At 42.5% G+C, this 20,136-nt stretch overlaps 1 protein-coding gene across 2 annotated transcripts in view; it reads left to right on the top strand.

Annotated features, from left to right (window-relative positions):
* The window catches only part of STK26 (serine/threonine kinase 26), a 173,642-nt gene that overhangs the window by 56,363 nt on the left and 97,143 nt on the right, over positions 1-20,136 (top strand). For both annotated transcript variants that reach the window (XM_069212530.1, XM_069212529.1), the window contains exon 2: positions 13,146-13,376. In XM_069212530.1, coding sequence (XP_069068631.1) covers positions 13,146-13,376 — 231 coding nt within the window. The remainder of the gene's footprint in view (positions 1-13,145; positions 13,377-20,136) is intronic.

Here is a 20,136-nt window from a genome sequence, read left to right as displayed (position 1 = left end):
GACAAGATCTCTCTTCCCCCTCATGTGAAACAGTCTCTGACTTGGTAGACCTCGGCAACCAATCTTCTTCACGGAGTGCTGTTCTATAAGCAGCCTCCTTCCCAAACCACAGTAAAGGATGCATCGCTACTGGGATGGGGAGCACACATGGACCGTCTCCAAGTACAAGGCATATATCAATCTCTTCAACCTCAGAGCAGTCCACTTAGTGCTCAAAGCCTTTTACCCATCTTTCAAGACACAATCCCTGGTTATTCAGACTGACAACACAATCACCATGTGTCATCTCAAGAAACAGGGAGAGACAATGTCCAGACTTTTGTCCCACGAAGCCCAAACAATTTGGAAATGGCTCATAGCCAGAAACCTGCGTATTACGGCGGCACACATTCCAGGTGCACAAAATGTGCAGGCAGATGCCCTAAAACCATGAATGGGTTATTCACAATGATGTTGTTGAGGAAATCTTCAAACTATGGGTCTCTCAGCGCATAAACTTGTTCGCCACTGCAGAAAACAAAAAATACCAAGGCTTCGCCTCAAGGTACTTCCAACCAGGGAATCTGGGGAATGCAGATTTCTCTGATTTACCTCCGATCCCTCTGATTATGGCAGTCCTCGTCACGCTGTCCCACTTGAGAACCACACTCATCCTGAGTGGCCACTTAAGTGTTGGTTCACAGAACTTCTTCACTAAGTGCAGCGTCCTTATCTCAAATTGCCATGCTGTCCAGACCTGCTAACGAAATTCAGAGGACAGATGGTCCACTTCAATCTCTTCTCTTTGAATTTGGCAGCATGGCTCCTGAGAGAGTGCAGTATGGACACTTAAATCTGCCACAAGACTGCATGATTGTTCTCAAAGAAGCTAAAAGGCAGTCAACCTGTACAGCATACGCCTTCAAGTGAAAGAGGTTTTGTATTTGGTGTTCTTCCAAGAACATAGACCCTAAATCTTGCCAGGAGGAAGCCATCTTTCCCTATCTCCTCAGTTAGTCAAAATCTGGCTTAAAAGTTGCATCAATAAAAATACATTGGCAGCTTTTGCTGCCTACCGCAAATGTCCTTCACCAATTTCTTTTTCAAGATCCCAGTAATTAACAATTTCATTAAAGGGTGAAAAAAAGATTTTACTCCTATCAGTCTCCCTTCTCCTCCCTGGGAACTTAACATTTCCCTTTCACAACTAATGCAAGAACCCTTTGAACCGATTCATAAGTCTTCCCTACAACATCTATCTTGGAAAGCAGCTTTCCTTGTAGCTATTACATCTGCTCGTAGGGTTAGCAAAATTCAGGCATTGTGTGCTAATGTACCCTAAACAGTGTTTCACTCTAAGTGGTTCTTAGAACCCATTCGAAATTTCTGCCTAAAGTGGTTTTGGATTTTCTCGAAAATCAAACAATTTCTCCACTGACGTTCTTTCAGAATCCTTCTACTCCAGCAGAGCGATCCCTGCACTCTCTGGATATAAAGAGGTTCTTGAGATTTTACCTAGACAAGACGCGTGATCTGGGGCTATTCGGACCAGCTTTTTGTGAAGTATGGGCCGGTCTGCCACCTCCAAGCAGTCCATCTCAGCTGGAAAGTATCATGCTTATTTTTCTGTTACAAAAAAGCCAACAAGCCTTTGTCTGCAAAACCTAAGGCCCATTCTACAAGAGGCAAAGCAGCTACAGCAGCCTTGATGAGGAATGTCCGAATTGCTGAAATTTGTAAGGCAGCTAAATGAAGATCAGTTCACACATTCACCAGAGATTACTGTTTAGACTCTGATAGTAGGGCAGATGGTCAAGTAGGTCAAGCCTCTCTCAGGAATTGCTATTTTCCTCGTCTGTTTGTTCCCTTCTCTGTTCTTTCCACCGCATGATTGGGGATAAGGTTGCTGTTCTATTCAAATGTTTGACTATTAACGGAGATCCCCTTTGAGAGAAGGAATAGTTTCTTACTTGTAACTCCAGTTCTCTTGTAGGGAATCTCCATTTAAGTCATAAGCAACCCTCCATCCTCCCAGGTGGACAGAACAGAGAATAGTATTAGACAGACCTATCTCTAGTACTTCTCGTCAAAAAACTGAAGCAACTGTCATTTGCCGACCATGATTGGATATTGGTGGTCTCTGCAGCCTTAAAGGCACAGTCATTATTTTCCACTCACATTATGGCAGCCTATTGGGCTACACTCCTTTCCTATTCTTCATCTGTACTTAGTCAGGAAAAAGGGCTTCTGAAGGAGATTTGAGCTTTGTTGTAAAACATTTTCCTCAAATTATACAGTTTAAGGGTATTTTATCCCTGTTTTCCTAAGTACAGTCTGAAGAATTAGACCACTGTAGCCTATTCACCTAGGCTGCACAATATGTGTAAGTGTCTCTGCAGGCCTTCCTGAAGTAAGGCGAATGTCTACTCTTAAGTAGAGACTATGTAAGGAAGTGCTCTGGGATACCCGCACGTGGGCGGAACTATTCAAATGCTTAGGACTTCAACGGACATTCTTCTGCAAGAGAACTGGAGTAATAAGTAAGAACATATTCCTTTTCTGATGTCCCTTGTTGTGGAAGCATGTTTTCCACCGTGTTGATATCGTGTTTATTTGTTGAAGGTTGCTGACATATAAACTTTTAAGTACACAAAAGCTCACATTTTTCATGGAAAAGCGCTAGTCTGTGAATGAAGTCTAATGTAGGTGAATAGCTATTTATGTTCATGTCATGTTTGTAAAGGGTTTTTAATTAATCAGCAATGATGTATTTCTGTCAGTACTGCTAGTATGCAGGAAACCAGATTGTTCCTTCCTGATTGGACACAAGGAAGCAAACTCACCCATCTGAGGCTAACCGGTCATGCCACTTCTCTTATAATTCCTGCGATGTAGTCCAACAGCGTTTTTTTAGATTTTGCCTGAGACCGTACATACACAGTCAGCTAAATCTTTAGTAAACAAAAAAAAAAAAGCTTTAAAGTTCTTAGCGCCCGCCCATTGCTTGCCATTCTTGGTTGGTTTGTCGTCACTCTTGTTTGCTTGCTTATTATCGGACAGCACCTCTTTCTGGCCCACTGCTTTCTCCAGCCACTTCATTGTTTTCCCCTGCCATGGAGTATGAACCAACCAAGCACAGCTTCCTGACTGTGAGCAGGGTATTTCTACTGGCTGCATGCTCCTTCAGGTACTTTTTGAAAACTTTTTTTCATGCATTCTGTAAGAGTGTATGCCTGCAGTCTGCCCCCTTGCTTCCTCCCACCACACATACTCTTGCCCCCTGCCCTTGTGCTGTTCATTGTATTTGCTACACCCGCCCTCCTCACCTGCACCTCCTTCATGTTGGTTGCCCCCACCCTACTCCTGCTTTTAGTTATGTTGCTGCCCCCAACACACTTCTGCCTGCCTCCTTCAACACCCCATCCACCACAAAAAATAAATAAAGCCAGACAGCATTTGCATACATAAGAGCTATTTGGCTTCGTCAGTGTATTTTAGACACTGCTGTTCAACATTGCTTAAAGAAAAAAAGTGCTATGAAAGAGTCAACACTGGCTGAGTTGTGCTGTACAAAATGCCTATAAACATTTGCTTAGCCTATGTATCTTATACTGGTGAGGATTGTTGGCTTTGTCAGTGCTTGTTGACAATTGGATAGGCAACTGCTCCATTTCCAGAAAATGGATTTTCTTAAATACCTCAGGCGTAGGGTGATATAGGAAAATAAAATGCCTCCTAAATGCACAACGTATGTAATGTTTTGTAGACCAAGACAAATAATTTTATTAAAAATGACCACTTTTACAGCGTGCAACACAAACCTTTAATTGATACACATATAAATGGTACCACTGTTCTCGCCCTCAAAAGAATAAAAGTTTAAGTTAACCTTTCAGAATTTAAGAATTCGGTTTGTCCATTACATGGTGGTCTTTGCATGGTACTCGTATCCGCTGAGTTGTCATCATTAGACTGGAACTTGTGACTTGGAAGTTACACTGGAATCTCTGCTAAAATACATGAAACATTAAGTTCTCCTCTAAGGAATCAAACTATGATTTACTGTTTACAAACCACACTGTGCAGGTCACATTATCATCCTGAACTTATTGATCTATATTGGATGTGGAGTCCTGCTAGATTTAGGCCTCTTTTACTGCTGGTTTATTTCTTAACCTGCTGTAATCTATTTTCCCCAGTGGCGAGCTTGGCTAGCCGCTGCAACAATCAATCAATCAAAGAAATTTGTATAGCGCGCTACTCACCCGTGAGGGTCTCAAGGTGCTGGGGGGTGCAGGGAGGGTCACTGGTCGAACAGCCAAGTCTTGAGTTTCTTTCTGAAGACCAGTAGGTCTTTGGTTTTGATAAGGTCGGTGGGGAGGGAGTTCCAGGTTTTGGGGGCGAGGTAGGAGAAAGACCTGCCTCCTGTTGTGGTGTACTGGATGCGGGGGACTGTGGCTAGGGCGAGGTCGGCTGATCGGAGGTTGCGCGTGGAAGTTTACTCTTTCATTGAGGTAGGTTGGGCCGGTGTTGTGGAGGGATTTGTGTGCGTGGATGAGTATCTTGAATGTGATTCTCTTGTCTATGGGGAGCCAGTGTAGAGATTTGAGGTGAGATTCGTTCGTGTCGGCGGAGGCCAAGGCCTAGGGCGGTGGGCCACCAGGGGTCGTCCCATGTGGTTTTGTTGGAGCCGAAGATGATGACTTCGGTTTTGTTTGAGTTGAGCTTGAAATGGTTAGTGGTCATCCAGTTGGCGGTGTCTAGGAGAGCGGCTTGTAGGTTGGTTTTGGCAGTGGGGTGGTTGCGGTGAGAGAGAGGATGAGTTGGGTGTCATATGCATATGAGAGGATGGTGATTCCGTGTGCTCAGAGAATGTTGGCGGGGGGGTCATGTAGATGTTGAAGAGTATGGGGCTGAGGGAGGACCCTTGGGGGACTCCGCAGGTGATCTTGGTAGTGTTGGAGTGGAAGGGCGGGAGGCGGACTCTCTGGGTTCGGTCGGTGAGGAAGGCGGAGAGCCAGTCTAAGGCTTTGTGGCAGATTCCTATGTTGTGGAGGCGTGTGCGGAGTGTGTGGTGGTAGACGGTGTCAAAAGCTGCGGAGAGGTCTAGGAGGATGAATGCGACGGTCTCGCCTTTGTCGACTTTGGTCCTGATGTCGTCAGTGCATGCGATGAGGGCGGTTTCTGTGCTATGGTTCTTGCGGAACCCAGATTGTGAGGGGTCAAGGGTGTTGGTTGCTTCGAGGAAGTGGGATAGGCGAGTGTTGACTAATTTCTCTGCAACCTTGGTGGGGAACGGGAGGAGGGAAATGGGGCAGTAGTTGGAGAGGATCTCCGGGTCGGCTTTTTTAAAAATTTTTTAATTTTTTTAGGAGGGCGGTAATTTCCGCGTGTTTCCAGGGGTCTGGGTAGGTGGCGGCGTCGAGAGAGGAGTTGATTATGTTGTAGAATATGGGGGCGATGGTAGGGCTAGCTTTGTTGTAGATGCGGTGTGGACAGGGGTCCGAGGGGGAACCGGAGTGGATGGAGTTCATGGTTTTTTTCGGTTTCTTCGTGTGTGGTAGGGGTCCATGTGGATAGTGTGGTGGGGGGTCTTGAGTGGGGGTTGAGTTGGGTGAGAGAGGGGTATGTGTGGTGGGTGTGTGTGATATGAAGCTGTTGTGGATGTCCAGGATTTTGTGGAGGAAGTGGTTGGAAAGGGCGTCACATAGGGGCTGTGTGTGTGTGTGTGTGTGGGGTCTATGTTGCTGGCTTTGGCGAGTTCGTTGATGATGGTGAGGAGTTTTTTGCTGTTTTGGGAGTTGTCGTCAAGACGTGTCTTGTAGTGATCTCTTTTGGCGGTGCGTATGAGTTGGTGATGGGTGCGAATGTTGGTTTTGAGGGTGGAGAAGTTGGTTGAGGAGGGTTCTAGTCTCCATATTTTCTCAGCTTGGCGGCATTTGCCCTTGGAGTCTTGAAGTTCAGGGGTGAACCATGGGGCGTTCTTGATGTTGCGGGTGGTGATGTGTTTTCTGAGGGGTGCTAGTGTGTCTGCGCAGGTAGTGATCCATTTGGAGAGGTTGTGTGCTCCTGCGTTGGGGTCGTTGGTGTGTGTGTGTGTGTGTGTGTGGGGGGGGGGGGGTTATGGGCCAGTTGGGAGTTTAGTCGTTCTGTGGGGATCTTGTCCCACATGCGGTAGGGAGTGGTGTGTTGATGGTAGTGTGTGGGGGGTTTGGTGAAGAAGTGGACACAGCGGTGGTCTGTCCAGAGGAGTTCGGTGGTGTCGGTGTGGGCTATGTGTTGGCTTGAGGTGAAGATTGCATCCAGCGTGTGGCCTGCCGAGTGGGTGGGTGCGGTGACCAGTTGTTTGAGTCCGAGGTTGTTGTGGTTGTCTATGAGGGAGGTCGTGTTGTGGTCTTGTGGGTTTTCTAAATGAAAGTTGAAATCACCGAGGATGATGTAGTCTGTGGAGGTGAGGGCGTACGGGCTGATACTGTCTGCGATGGTGTCGCAGAAGGTGATCTGTAGATTAATGTACCTCTGAGGGTGGAGTTGTTGTGGATGAGGAAGTGCATGTGTTCAGTGTTGCCGATAGTGTCTTGGGAGCTGGTGGTGACTTTGATGGTGTGTCTGTGTAGGATGGCGATGCCCCTACCTGGCTTGTTGAGGCAGTCTTTGCGTTGGAGTTTGTATCCCTTGGGGGTGGCTATGGCTATGTCGGGTTCGGAGGAGAGGTTGGTCCAGGTTTCCATGAGGAAGGCGATGTCAGGTGAGTGTGAAGTGATGCGGTCCCAGAGTTCTATGGCATGTTTGTGAAGGGAGCCGATGTTGAGTAGCAGGCAGTTCAGGTGGTTGTGGTGGGTGGCGTTGGTATGGTGCGTGAGGGTGTTGTTGCGGGGTGTGTTCTGGTTGTAGGCTGGTGTGTTGCGGGTTTGGTTGGTGGGGGCAGGGTGGGTGAGTTTTGTGTTGGGGGTGTTGTGTGTGTTTGACGGTGGGGTCGCTATGGTTGGTGTGAGGGGTGATGAGCAGGAGAAGTGGCAGGTGAAGGGGCCATGAATTTGTGTGGGGCTAGATGTGGTGCATGTGGGGCGGGGGCCTGGGTTGAGAGAGTGGAGGGTGAGTGGGGAGTAGGTATGTCTGGGAGGGCCAGGGGTTCTGGCACTGGGTGCGGTCCAGGCGCGGATGGGCTTGCGCTGCACGCGTCCGCGCCGCAGCTGCCATAAGAGGAGGGGAGGGTGGGAGTGGCAGGTGGGAGGGCTTGTCCAATGAAAGGGCTGGGGGGGGGGGGTGCCACAGGGGACTCAGCGGCGGGAAACAAGCAAAGAGGAAAACGGTGAGAAAAGGAGGGGGGAGGTAGGAGGGGCCGCAGGGGACGCAGCAGCGGGAAACTAGCAAAGAGGAAAACGGTGAGAAAAGGAGGCGGGAGGGGTCACAGGGGACGCAGCGTTAGGAAAGGGCACAGAGAATGGGAAAAGGAGGTGGCGCGGAAGGCAGAGCGGGGAGCGACCTACCTGCAAGCAGGGTCAAAGGTTGCTCCCTGCTAGCGCGCCGCGGCTGCCATAAGAGGAGGGGAGGGTGGGAGTGGCAGCTGGGAGGCGGAGGGCCTGTCCAATGAGAGGGCTGCGGGGGCGGGGCAGCAGGGGACTCAGCGGCGGGAAACAAGCAAAGAGGAAAACAGTGAGAAAAGGAGGGGGGGCGGGAGGGGCCGCAGGGGACGCAGCAGCTGGAAACTAGCAAAGAGGAAAACGGTGAGAAAAGGAGGGGGGAGGTGGGAGGGGCCGCATGGGACGCAGCGGCGGGAAACTAGCAAAGAGGAAAACAGTGAGAAAAGGAGGGGGGGGCGGAAGGGGCTGCAGGGGACGCAGCTGTGGGAAACAAGCAAAGAGGAAAACGGTGAGAAAAAGAGGGGGAGGAGAGAGGGGATGCAGCGGAGGGAAACTAGCAAAGAGGAAAACGGGAAAAGGAGGTGGCGCGGAAGGCGGAGCGGGGAGCGACCTACCTGCAATTAAGATTGCTCCGTGGGCTATTGTTTTATTGTGAAAATAAGTGGGCAACTCAAAGTTCCCAGATTTAAATCTTGTGTCCTATTCAGGTATTGGCCCAAGGTTGATGTGGAAACAATACTGCAGAGTCTTTCAATTATAACACAATAGTTGGCCGCACTCTTTAACTACAAGATCTGGTCAAATTTGCGCTCCGCGTGACCAGACTAGAATTTCCAAGCACGTCTGGTCCGTTACATTTATAAAGTGTTATTTATAAAGCTATTAAAAATATTTCTGACCTGATTCTTCTGTCCACTTTCACCTTCCTGTTTTTCTTTTTTTTTTTTACTGCATTTTGGTTTATTACTTTGTTAATACCAGAGAAGTGAATTCGTCATTTATAATGCTCTCTTCTAAGTGTACCTTTTCTAGATGAAGGAAACGGCCCTTTGTTTATAATTCGAGTCATTCAGTGACATGCGTTGCAGTTCACCCAGGTTTCCTCTTAATCATCACTATAATAATGCTCACACTCTGTCGTACTATGGCTGTAACGCTTGCAAAAACTCTTGGTCATTAAGAAATAGCATTAGATGGGTGATGTTGTGAAACATTTTTCCTTGCAGCGGTGTAGTAAAGCACATTCGTTTGAACACAACAACCTGGCATAGTGTTGTCTTCGCTTTCTCTGTGACATCATCTGGACTTGATAAATACACAGCCCTTCAATGCTACTTCTTATTTTTGCCTGCATAATTTTTTTAGAAGAAGGTAGCGAACCACCCATTTCTGACTTGAAAGTGTGCCTTGTCTGTTTTCCTAAATTTGGCCGCTGTTTTCTGGTCTTATCTAGTGTATGCGCTGCTGCTACTACTGACTGTATTGTATCACTTTTTAACTGCGAATGCAGGACTCACTTTCAGGTGCTTCTTTTCATCTGCATCAGTTTCGTAGGTGCACCATGAGACAGTTAAGAGCAAGTGTGTGCACGCAGCTACCATATTTGTATGTTTGTGCGCAGGTTAATGTGTGTATGTGCACGTGCAGGTTAGCATGTGTGTGGACACGCAGGATGGTGTGTGTGTGCGCTCAGTGTAGTGAATCTCAAAGATTATTGTAGTAGACACAGGTTTTAATGTCAATTAACCCCTGTAAAAACCCTAGGGGTAGGTTAGCAGCTTGAGAACTCTTGCTATGTTGTTATAGCAAAGGTTGTTTATTGTTTTGCCAAATGTAGTTTTGTTCATATTTCTAATTTTATTAGTGTATACTGATCTGATGGGTGCTTTGTGGCAAAGCTTGTGCTGGATACAGTAGGTCTGCGTTTTTGTGTTTTTATTTTATGGTTATAGGAAAATGATTAAGGCCTAAGCCATGATTTGTTTGTTTTAAAAAGGTATGGCCCATGCTACAGGTCTGATCCGTTTATGATGAAAATTTATAACAAAGCTGTAGGCATCATTTATTGTAAAACGCACATGTTGCAGCCATTAGTCCTTCAAGACTGGATTGTCATTACAATTTGTTAACGCATGTTAACAGATATTGCATTAAATGTATTCCCTTGGATCACTATAATATTCAAGGGGTCTGTTTTTGGTTAACCCTGACTGCACCCTGAGGGTAGAATATTTGCACTGTAAGAATGCTTGTTAGGCTTGCTTAGGGGAGAGGGTTATATTTAACAAACTTGAATTTGCTACATATTTCTACATTTATACCTGTATACTTGATGTTTAGCTTGTAGAAAAGATTACCCTCAATATAGTAAGCATGCACAGGCCTAGAAAAATCATAAAAATGTTAGTAGACCTGCAAGTCGAGTAACTTGAATAACCTACTCGACCTAACTAATGTACTTGACCTGTAAACGTGACTCAAATGTTGTGATCCAAGGCAATCATTATATTTTACAGAATCAATTTAATCTTCATTCTTGCTTAAGTGCACCTTCACATATGATTTCAGCATTTCTGCTGCACAAAAAAACCTCTTTTGTTTGATTAAATAGACTAAATGTTTGCATGTATAATAAGGATCTAGCCCACATATAGGGTACACTTGATCCCTGACTTGCCTCTTGATTTACTAATCACATTACCATAGGGGCAGAAGTGTTTCTCAGTTTGCTTAAACACTCACATTTAATATATATATTACTAAAGCATGATGTGGTAGCACACGGTCATTTACAGACCGTAACTTTCCAAGAAATGTCCCAAAACCTTCCCATTAACTTGCAGCTTTACCGATGAAACTATAGAGTGTATTAACAATAATCTGTGAATATTGTTTTTCAGTAACATATTTATCATTTGCACATCGCCAAATAAAGTGTTCTGGTCTGGTTTGTTTTCATTGTATAAATATATTTTTGTCATCACACATAAGTAAAAAAAAAAAAAAAAAGGGCTTTCACAACTACTGCCATATTTTGAAATGTTGTACAGTTGACTCAGTTATATTTAAATGTTGTGTATTAGGAAAGACCTGACAACCTACTGCCTTTCATTTCACACTCTTTTCACAGCAGGTTAGACAGTTAACCTTACAGAGTCATGGGGATCTGCAGTCAGAAGGAAAAGTAATTGTATTAAGACAAACTGACTTTTGACCTTTGTCTCTGAACACAGAGCAAATGTGACAAGAGAAGAACAACCTCTCAAGGTGTCTTTATTACTCCTGCACTTTCTGACTAAACAGCACACTTGTTTAGTCAACTTTCCAGAAGGGGTGAGTAGGTGCTAAAAGAAAATAGCTCTACCTGATAAATTGTGATGCGCCGTAGCAAGTGGGCAAGTAGATTTTTCGAGGCCTGGTGAAGATGAGTCCGAAGTAAATAGTATTGCCCTAATTTCATTTGGAAAGTTATTTTCGATGTCACAGGGCTAACCTGTTAAATGAAATCTCACAAATTACTTTAGTAAGCAAGGATTTTGGTCTTGGATACTTTCTTTGACAGACCCTGAAGGTTGAAGATGTATACTCTGATAACCCTTGCTTGTCCCTCCTGGGATTATGGGTGTAATTGTCTGCCAGGCCATTGGAATGAAAAATCTAAAATGGCCACGTCCATAAATGTTCTTTGGCTCAGCCTGCTTAAGTCTGTTTAAATGTCATTCACATTCTTCTTCTCATGACAGCAACATTCAAGGGAACAGGTTCGCCTATTTCGGGCATTGGCTCAGTTTGCTCTCTGAGAAATGGCGTTTTGATAGATTACTTGTGCATATCCTACTGAAAACGAGCGCACTTCAGTATCAGGGCCTGGTGGCCTGCCCTTTTGTGCAGAAATATGGTTTATTATATTGTGTGGTTGTGCAATGCATCAAGTAATAAGCTCAGATACCTGTCTTGGGCTCAATCAGGCTTTTTTGCAAAACTTTAGTTTAACCCTGGATAGCTGTGGCTTCGATCAATCAGGCTTTAACAAAAGAACTGGTGCAAAGCATTTACAAGCACGAAAACAATTGAATATGAAAGAAACACAACACAAAGGAAATCGGACTCTGATTTATTAAAATAGGCCTTATCATTTTGAATCTGTTAAACGCCCCCCAAAAAAAAAAAATCCACCAGAGGGTTGCAGCAATATGAATTTTTAAGTAAATCTTAAATCGCAGCTTTTCATTCAAAATGTAAACAAGCATTGGCAACTACTGCGATTAGCAGGTACTTTGAAAACTTATATTCATTTTTGAAAACATTATAAAAAGTTGTGTTCTGGTACCAGCCCACTTTTGGTGACCAACTCCGGCAGATAGTGAGTTATTGGAGCTAGTAAGGCTTAGTAGGACAGTTATTTTACAGTCCGAAGTCTCCAGTCCAGTTCAAGACTCTTCGGGCAAATCAGCATAGTCACCAATAGAATGGATATGATCGTAGGGATTCTGACAATGCTTATCCAGTTGACAGGGGCCTTACTGGGGGGCAGACACGGTGGGGCCACAGAGGTCTGCCCGCAAAATCCAGCCAAAAACCAGTTATCACTGGTCTCCGGTCACAGTGAAACCATCCGTTTGCTTTAACTATGGCTAGTGTCTGTCTTGGGTGACCAAACTGCACTTTGACAGCACTTCTGGGTCCAGCAGGCTCAGTGGAACTTTTGAGTGTCAGGGTTGGTCTCCCGGGCTGCACATTGGCAGTCAGCTGCAAACAAGCAATTGTGAAGCCAACTTCACCAAAGTAGCTTCTTCAGCTTTTGTGGCCCTGGAGCTTTAACAAGAAGTCAGCTACCAATAGCTTTGTTCAATTGTTATTTCCTATTCCAAGCAAAAACCTGCAAACTACTGGTGGCAGCTTGTTTCCTTTGTTATACTTTCGGTCTTTTAGTTTATTGTCCATAAGCTTGTTGAGTTTGTGTCTATTTAATTATGGATGGATAAGTGGGTGTAAGCAAGAATGAGTCAGTGGGTGAATGGATGGATGAGTGTAAAAATGAGTGACATTCTATGTATGAATGCTTATTGATTGAATAAACTCACTGAAGAGGCTGAAAGAGGCACTTTCAGTTCTAAGCCTGCTCTGTTGGCATTGCCAATGCGTGTTTAACATTTTGATCATGCGAAATAAGCAACTTGTGGGATTCTGTATCCTTTAGTGGCTTTTATGTATTTCTTTTGTAAAACATCATGGCTGCATTTCAGGAAACCTGCAGTTTTCCAGATACTGCTTAACCTTGTCAGAGAAAATTCGCATTAAGTAGTCTGCTGGGGACATACATAGGTCTAGTCATACATGAAATTGTCACACTCTGCTTTTATAAAGCTGGAGTTCTTAATCCGCTTTCTAATGTGTCAATACGTAGGGAATGTATGTAATTTTCTTGGTTATATTGCATGCTGAAGTTTCTACAGGAGTGATGGAGTACTTTACAATACTTTACAATACAGTACTGAAAGCCTTTGTGCACTGAAACCTTTTTTACTGTCACTGGCCTTCTTTGGTTATCTGGCTTTGCTCAAAATTCATTGGTGTCATTATAGTGTCCCTTCGGAGAGAAACTTCTTGCATACAGTAAGTCTAAGAGCTGAAATGCTATTGTCTCATAATTCGATTGAATGATTAATGAAAGAATGCAGTGACTTGTAATGCACAGCCTCACACATTACACACACAAGTCTTCTCAAGGTGATTTAACTGTAAGCAAATCATTTTAAAAATAAAACTAGACAACACTAACCTACCTTTTTCCTTCTCTAGAACCTTCGAGCAGATCCAGAGGAATTATTTACAAAGCTCGAACGCATTGGAAAGGGATCGTTTGGTGAAGTGTTCAAAGGAATTGATAACCGAACGCAGCAAGTGGTTGCCATAAAAATCATCGACCTTGAAGAAGCAGAGGATGAAATTGAGGATATACAGCAAGAAATCACGGTATTAAGCCAGTGTGATAGCCCCTATGTTACAAAGTACTATGGATCGTACTTAAAGGTAAATTGAGCACTGAAGAAATAAATACATTTGTATTGCTTCTTGTATCCTGATTTGAAGTCGTGATGGTTGCTTGCATAATAAATATTTTTCTGCCCGACCAATAAATGTGCTCTGAAAGTGCTTGGTCGGAATTCTTTGCAAACATCAAATCCTCTGTTGTATTATTTACGTTGTCTAGAATTGCATAGTCTGGGCGTAGCCCTGCGTTTTGTTTGTATTTTAAATAATAGTTGAATATATGAGGACAGTCATTTATGTTGTCCATTAACGAATGCAAACTTTAAAATTGAACCAAATAAATTTTTTCAAACTATTGGAAAATGCTCGCAGATAAATTCCCATAACAAATATTTGCGTGGTTGATTTGCAATTTTAAACCTTTTGTAGCTGTTGTATTATGAGCATACTGTTTGCTGACACATCTTTTGGCATTAAATCTTGAGGTTCGCTTCTGTTACTGAATCTATTGGAATACCCTGTGCTATCTTTTTTTTTTTCCCGGAAGATCAAAACGGCTAGTTTCCTTTGCTCCTTTATGTACACAAGACCAGGAATATGATCAGTCTAGTGAGAGGGCGTACTTAAGTAGCACAACCACACACCTACCTGATATCATTGTTTTCCATCTACTTTATTCTTCTTAAGGGAACAGATTCTGCCACTTGGTACTCTTTAATGGCAAATATGTCACCCTTTTTCTTTTGTATTAATGGTATATATATATATATATATATATATATATATATATATATATATATATATTCACCACCAATCGGAAAAACAGAATACCGTCACTCCAAACGACTCCAAAGTTTATTTAGTATCCTTTGTTAGTAACATTGTATTGACTACGCGTTTCAACCATTGTGGTCTTCTTCTTAGCCCAAATATTTAGAGGCTCCATCCCTCTTAGAAAATATACTACTCAGTTTGCTAAACATAGAAGAAATACTGCCCAAATTCATCATATTACCAAAGAAAAAAAAATCATTTCATTATAGATTCCAATTTGCCCTGCACCATTATCAAGCCAAGTTTACCTATTAATACTATATGCCATACTGCTGTTATAATATCAGTAATCACATTGTCAATTTCTGTTGTTGATGACATAATGACTTGAGTCGTGCCCAGTGGCTGAACAATAATTTTATACCATCCTATCATTCAGTCAAACAATTCTTGGTTAGTTCATCTGTTTAGGATCATTCCCATATAAAAAAAACGTGTATTTTCGGGAGGTGAGCAAACAAACATAATACCAAGCCAACTATGATCCCCTAATCCCAGAACCCAAGATCAAAGCCCTATTACACTATTTTTCCAATTATTTAAAGTCATTTAACCAACATGAACATAAAGTTCTTTATCCTGGTTCAATCCCCACGGATGGGTACTATTTAGTCTAGTTATGTACTCAGATTCCATTTTCCTAAGAATCCCTTCCCTGTCTCCTCTCGGGGTCAGCAGCTCCCTGCCAATTCCAAAAAAACATCATTTTGTCAATTTTCCCTGCATGCACCAGTCTACACTGAAGTGCCACCGGATAATTCACATCATTATTCTTGATGGCACGCCAATGTTCCAAAATACACATTTTCATTGAAAAAATTGTGCTCCCTACGTATCGGAGTCCACACTGGCAGGAAATAACATATATAGAAAAATAAGAATTACAATTCAAGATTTTTTATTTTATTTTTATCTTCCTTGCTTGTGGGTAACATGTATGTTTTACAATTCACACTATTTTTGAAGGCTGTGCACATTTATAAAAACACTGCTGACTTTCCAGGAAGGTTACCCTCTTCTTAGTCAAATAACTGTGTACCAACATATCCTGCAAAGAGCTACTCTTCCTGTATGTTATTCCGTATGGAATACTCCACTTTAATTTAGGTGGGTGATGGCTGCGAGCATGTAGAATGCTATTCCCTACAGTACTTTTCCTGAAAAGACTGGTCTGAAACGTACCTCCTTCCACTGTTAACACAACATCCAAAAATTCCATAACACGTCTATCTCTTTTGTGTGTAAAGCTCAAATTGAACTCATTATTAAATAACCAATCCAAGAAGTCCTGCAACATTCTGTCTGGACCATCCCATATTACAAAGATATCAATATATCTCGTCCAGAAAATAACTTGTTTGGACCATTTCTCATTATCATCCAACATCACATGTTGTGTCTCCCACCACCCCATGAGCAAACAAGCATAACTTGGAGCAAAAGAACTCTCCATCGCCGTCCCCGTGTCCTGTCTGTACCATTGGTCTTCAAATAGAAAAAAATTGTTCTCCAAACAAAATCTCAACATTTTCAAAAGCAATTTAGAATGTTCATATAATCTTATAGACGTGTCCCTTAAAAAAAAAAAAAAAAAAAGCTGACTTGCTTGAATGCCTAGATCATGTTTCATACAAGTGTATAAGGATACCACGTCTATGGTCACCATAATATAACTAGGTTTCCAAGGGATATCTTGTATCTTAGTAATAAAGTCCATACTGTCTCTACAATATGAGGCAAGACTAAGTACATAGAGGCACAAGAAATGAACACAATATATCGAAGTATTCTCAAGGAGACTCCCTCTGGCTGATACTATAGGTCTTACAGGAGGGTCCCTACTATCCTTATGAATTTTTGGCAACATGTAAAAACAGAGTTCTCTCTCTCTGTGTCTCTCTCTCTGTGTCTCTCTCTGTCTCTCTCTCTCTCTCTCTCTCTCTCTCTCTCTATATATATATATATATATATATATATATATATATATATATATATATATATATACAGGGAGTGCAGAATTATTAGGCAAATGAGTATTTTGACCACATCATCCTCTTTATGCATGTTGTCTTACTCCAAGCTGTATAGGCTCGAAAGCCTACTACCAATTAAGCATATTAGGTGATGTGCATCTCTGTAATGAGAAGGGGTGTGGTCTAATGACATCAACACCCTATATCAGGTGTGCATAATTATTAGGCAACTTCCTTTCCTTTGGCAAAATGGGTCAAAAGAAGGACTTGACAGGCTCAGAAAAGTCAAAAATAGTGAGATATCTTGCAGAGGGATGCAGCACTCTTAAAATTGCAAAGCTTCTGAAGCGTGATCATCGAACAATCAAGCGTTTCATTCAAAATAGTCAACAGGGTCGCAAGAAGCGTGTGGAAAAACCAAGGCGCAAAATAACTGCCCATGAACTGAGAAAAGTCAAGCGTGCAGCTGCCACGATGCCACTTGCCACCAGTTTGGCCATATTTCAGAGCTGCAACATCACTGGAGTGCCCAAAAGCACAAGGTGTGCAATACTCAGAGACATGGCCAAGGTAAGAAAGGCTGAAAGACGACCACCACTGAACAAGACACACAAGCTGAAACGTCAAGACTGGGCCAAGAAATATCTCAAGACTGATTTTTCTAAGGTTTTATGGACTGATGAAATGTGAGTGAGTCTTGATGGGCCAGATGGATGGGCCCGTGGCTGGATTGGTAAAGGGCAGAGAGCTCCAGTCCGACTCAGACGCCAGCAAGGTGGAGGTGGAGTACTGGTTTGGGCTGGTATCATCAAAGATGAGCTTGTGGGGCCTTTTCGGGTTGAGGATGGAGTCAAGCTCAACTCCCAGTCCTACTGCCAGTTCCTGGAAGACACCTTCTTCAAGCATTGGTACAGGAAGAAGCCTGCATCCTTCAAGAAAAACATGATTTTCATGCAGGGCAATGCTCCATCACACGCGTCCAAGTACTCCACAGCGTGGCTGGCAAGAAAGGGTATAAAAGAAGGAAATCTAATGACATGGCCTCCTTGTTCACCTGATCTGAACCCCATTGAGAACCAGTGGTCCATCATCAAATGTGAGATTTACAAGGAGGGAAAACAGTACACCTCTCTGAACAGTGTCTGGGAGGCTGTGGTTGCTGCTGCACGCAATGTTGATGGTGAACAGATCAAAACACTGACAGAATCCATGGATGGCAGGCTTTTGAGTGTCCTTGCAAAGAAAGGTGGCTATATTGGTCACTGATTTGTTTTTGTTTTGTTTTTGAATGTCAGAAATGTATATTTGTGAATGTTGAGATGTTATATTGGTTTCACTGGTAATAATAAATAATTGAAATGGGTATATATTTGTTTTTTGTTAAGTTGCCTAATAATTATGCACAGTAATAGTCACCTGCACACACAGATATCCCCCTAACATAGCTAAAACTAAAAACAAACTAAAAACTACTTCCAAAAATATTCAGCTTTGATATTAATGAGTTTTTTGGGTTCATTGAGAACATGGTTGTTGTTCAATAATAAAATTAATCCTCAAAAATACAACTTGCCTAATAATTCTGCACTCCCTGTGTATATATATATATATATATAAATAATCTCTCTCTATATATATAATCTCTCTCTCTCTCTATATATATATATATATATATATATATATATATATATATATATATATTCTCTCTCTCTCTCTATATATATATATATATATATATATATATATATATATATATATAGTCTTTACCATTTGCTGTTTGGGATTAGATATCTTTGCATAAAGTTTTTTTCACGCCTTTGCTAGAATACTGCAGGATCCTGTCCAGAAATAAATGGCTCCTTTGTAATCATGCTTAAAAATACGGCAACTCTGACTATAGTTAATTTTCAGATTCCCATTTGCGAGTGGGTTACCACCAACTTTGAGTTAGTGGTAAAGTGCGAATGTTTTGTGACCGCATTTCGGTCACAAACATTTGTACATACCAATGTGAATCGGTATTTGAAAGGGGCACCCCCTCCAAATGCTGATGTGTAAACCCAAATTGCGATTCGGTAGCAGGTTACTGTATCACATTTTGGGCATTGTACATTTGAAAATGCTTTTTTGGGTTTGCAAACAGCCCGATTATGTGATTCGGGCAGTTTGCAAATACAAACGTTGTCAAGCTGTATTTAAGGCTCTAGTGATTTTGTGGTTCGGTTCATGAATTAGGCAGCATGAATAAGTCTATTATGCTTGTGAGCAATGGCAGAGCACTTTGTCTTTTTTTTTTTTTTTACTTAATAATTTAATGCCTATAGATCTCTCCCATCCCATTCCATAGCTCTGGAATATGCACAAAACATTCACAAGTAATTGATTTTGTTTAATGTTGAAATAATTAAGTGCTTTAGTATTGTCACTTGCAACTTTTCTTCAACTTTCTAGATAATTTTGTTTAAAATATACAAAATGTTTCACTTTAGCATATAACAAGTATGTCTGATAGTTTTTTCGTTTAGTTTGCTTATTCCAGGATTGCTTACACTGTGTTCAGCTATTAGGCTTGCTAAAAGCACCAATTTAGCAGCTTCTGGCAAACTGCAGCAAATTTTGCAGTCTAAAACAAATTATATTGGCATCTTGGAGGAAATCCGTGTTAGATGTATGAACAAAACCATGGGATGCTCAACAATTGAGGCTGGCCCATGAAGGAAACTTATGTCATGCAGATTTGTGGCGTGCACTATCACCCAGTAGGGTATCCTGGTGCTGAGCAGGTGTGAGTCTGGGTACACCCAGGCCCTTGTGGGACTACTCTAAAAACCAGGACTTCAGTTTCTTTTGAAATTCAAGAACTGAGGAAGATTCTCTTATGCGTAACAGCAGGTCGTTCCATGCTTTAGGAGCAATGTAGGAGAAGGCTTGAGTGCCAGATATGGTTTTCCGTATGTGTGGAATTTGTGCAAGTATTAGTCCGGATGAGCAAAGGTATCTGGAAGGTCTGTGAAAGCAGATGCGACTTTTTAGGGTATGCTAAGCCAGTGTAGTGCCTTGAAAGTATGGGTGAGGAGTTTGAATTGTTTCTGGATGAGGTGCCAGTGGAGCCCTTTCATCTGTGGTTTGATGAGTGCGGTATGGGAAGTTGGGTGATTTTGGCGGGCAAGTTCTGAATGGTTTGCAGCCTTCTGGTGAGTTTTTTTTTTTTTTCTTTTCATCCTGGCATAGAGGATGTTTCCATATTTCAACCTGCTTGTGACCAGGGTTTGACGGTTTTCCGAGTGCTGATTGGGAGTCATTTGAAAATCTTCCTGAGCATCTTCAGGATATGTAAGCACCTGGCGATGACTGCATTGACTTAGACGGTCATGTTGAGTTTGCTATCCATGATGCTCTCCAGTATTTAATCTTCCATAGATTCACATGCTTGAATCTTCCCAGTCGTTGAGGTGGGAGTCCCACAGTAATCGTAACTAGTAGTAAATCCCATTGGCTTAGGCTGTGGATTACATGTCCCATAGAATTGTATAGCAATCCACGTTGTTTTGACTTGAACTAAAGTTCAGCAAATCAGAGATAGGCTTCTGCCTCATTCCTCCGGTCCAGTGACACACAACTTGGATTTCTTATTCCAGGTTGTGTGAGAGGGAGCCTCCCTGAACTTTGCTCAGCTATCCTCTCAGAACTAGATACTATCAGCCTTTGACTTTCAGGTGAACTTTTTTTTCCTCTCTAAGGAATATTTTACTGCTGATAACTTAACCCTGAAGATCCTCATAAGGAGTGCCTGTATTGTCTGCACACACATGACAAACCCAAATGGTGCAAAGGCTGTAGGAAATTTAATGCAAAACTCCTGAAAGACATTGAGGTAAGACTGTTACAATGGCTCCAGAGAAAGAAAATTAATCAAACTCCTGTCTCTGGAGATAAAGGATTGTTGACCACTGGGAAGAAGAACCTAAAGAGGGAAAGGACTGGTATGGAAG

Source organism: Pleurodeles waltl, chromosome 2_1, assembly GCF_031143425.1.
Source record: "Pleurodeles waltl isolate 20211129_DDA chromosome 2_1, aPleWal1.hap1.20221129, whole genome shotgun sequence".
Classification (NCBI taxonomy): domain Eukaryota; kingdom Metazoa; phylum Chordata; class Amphibia; order Caudata; family Salamandridae; genus Pleurodeles; species Pleurodeles waltl.
Note: the sequence above shows the minus strand (reverse complement) of the source record. Positions and strands in the feature narration are given on the sequence as shown.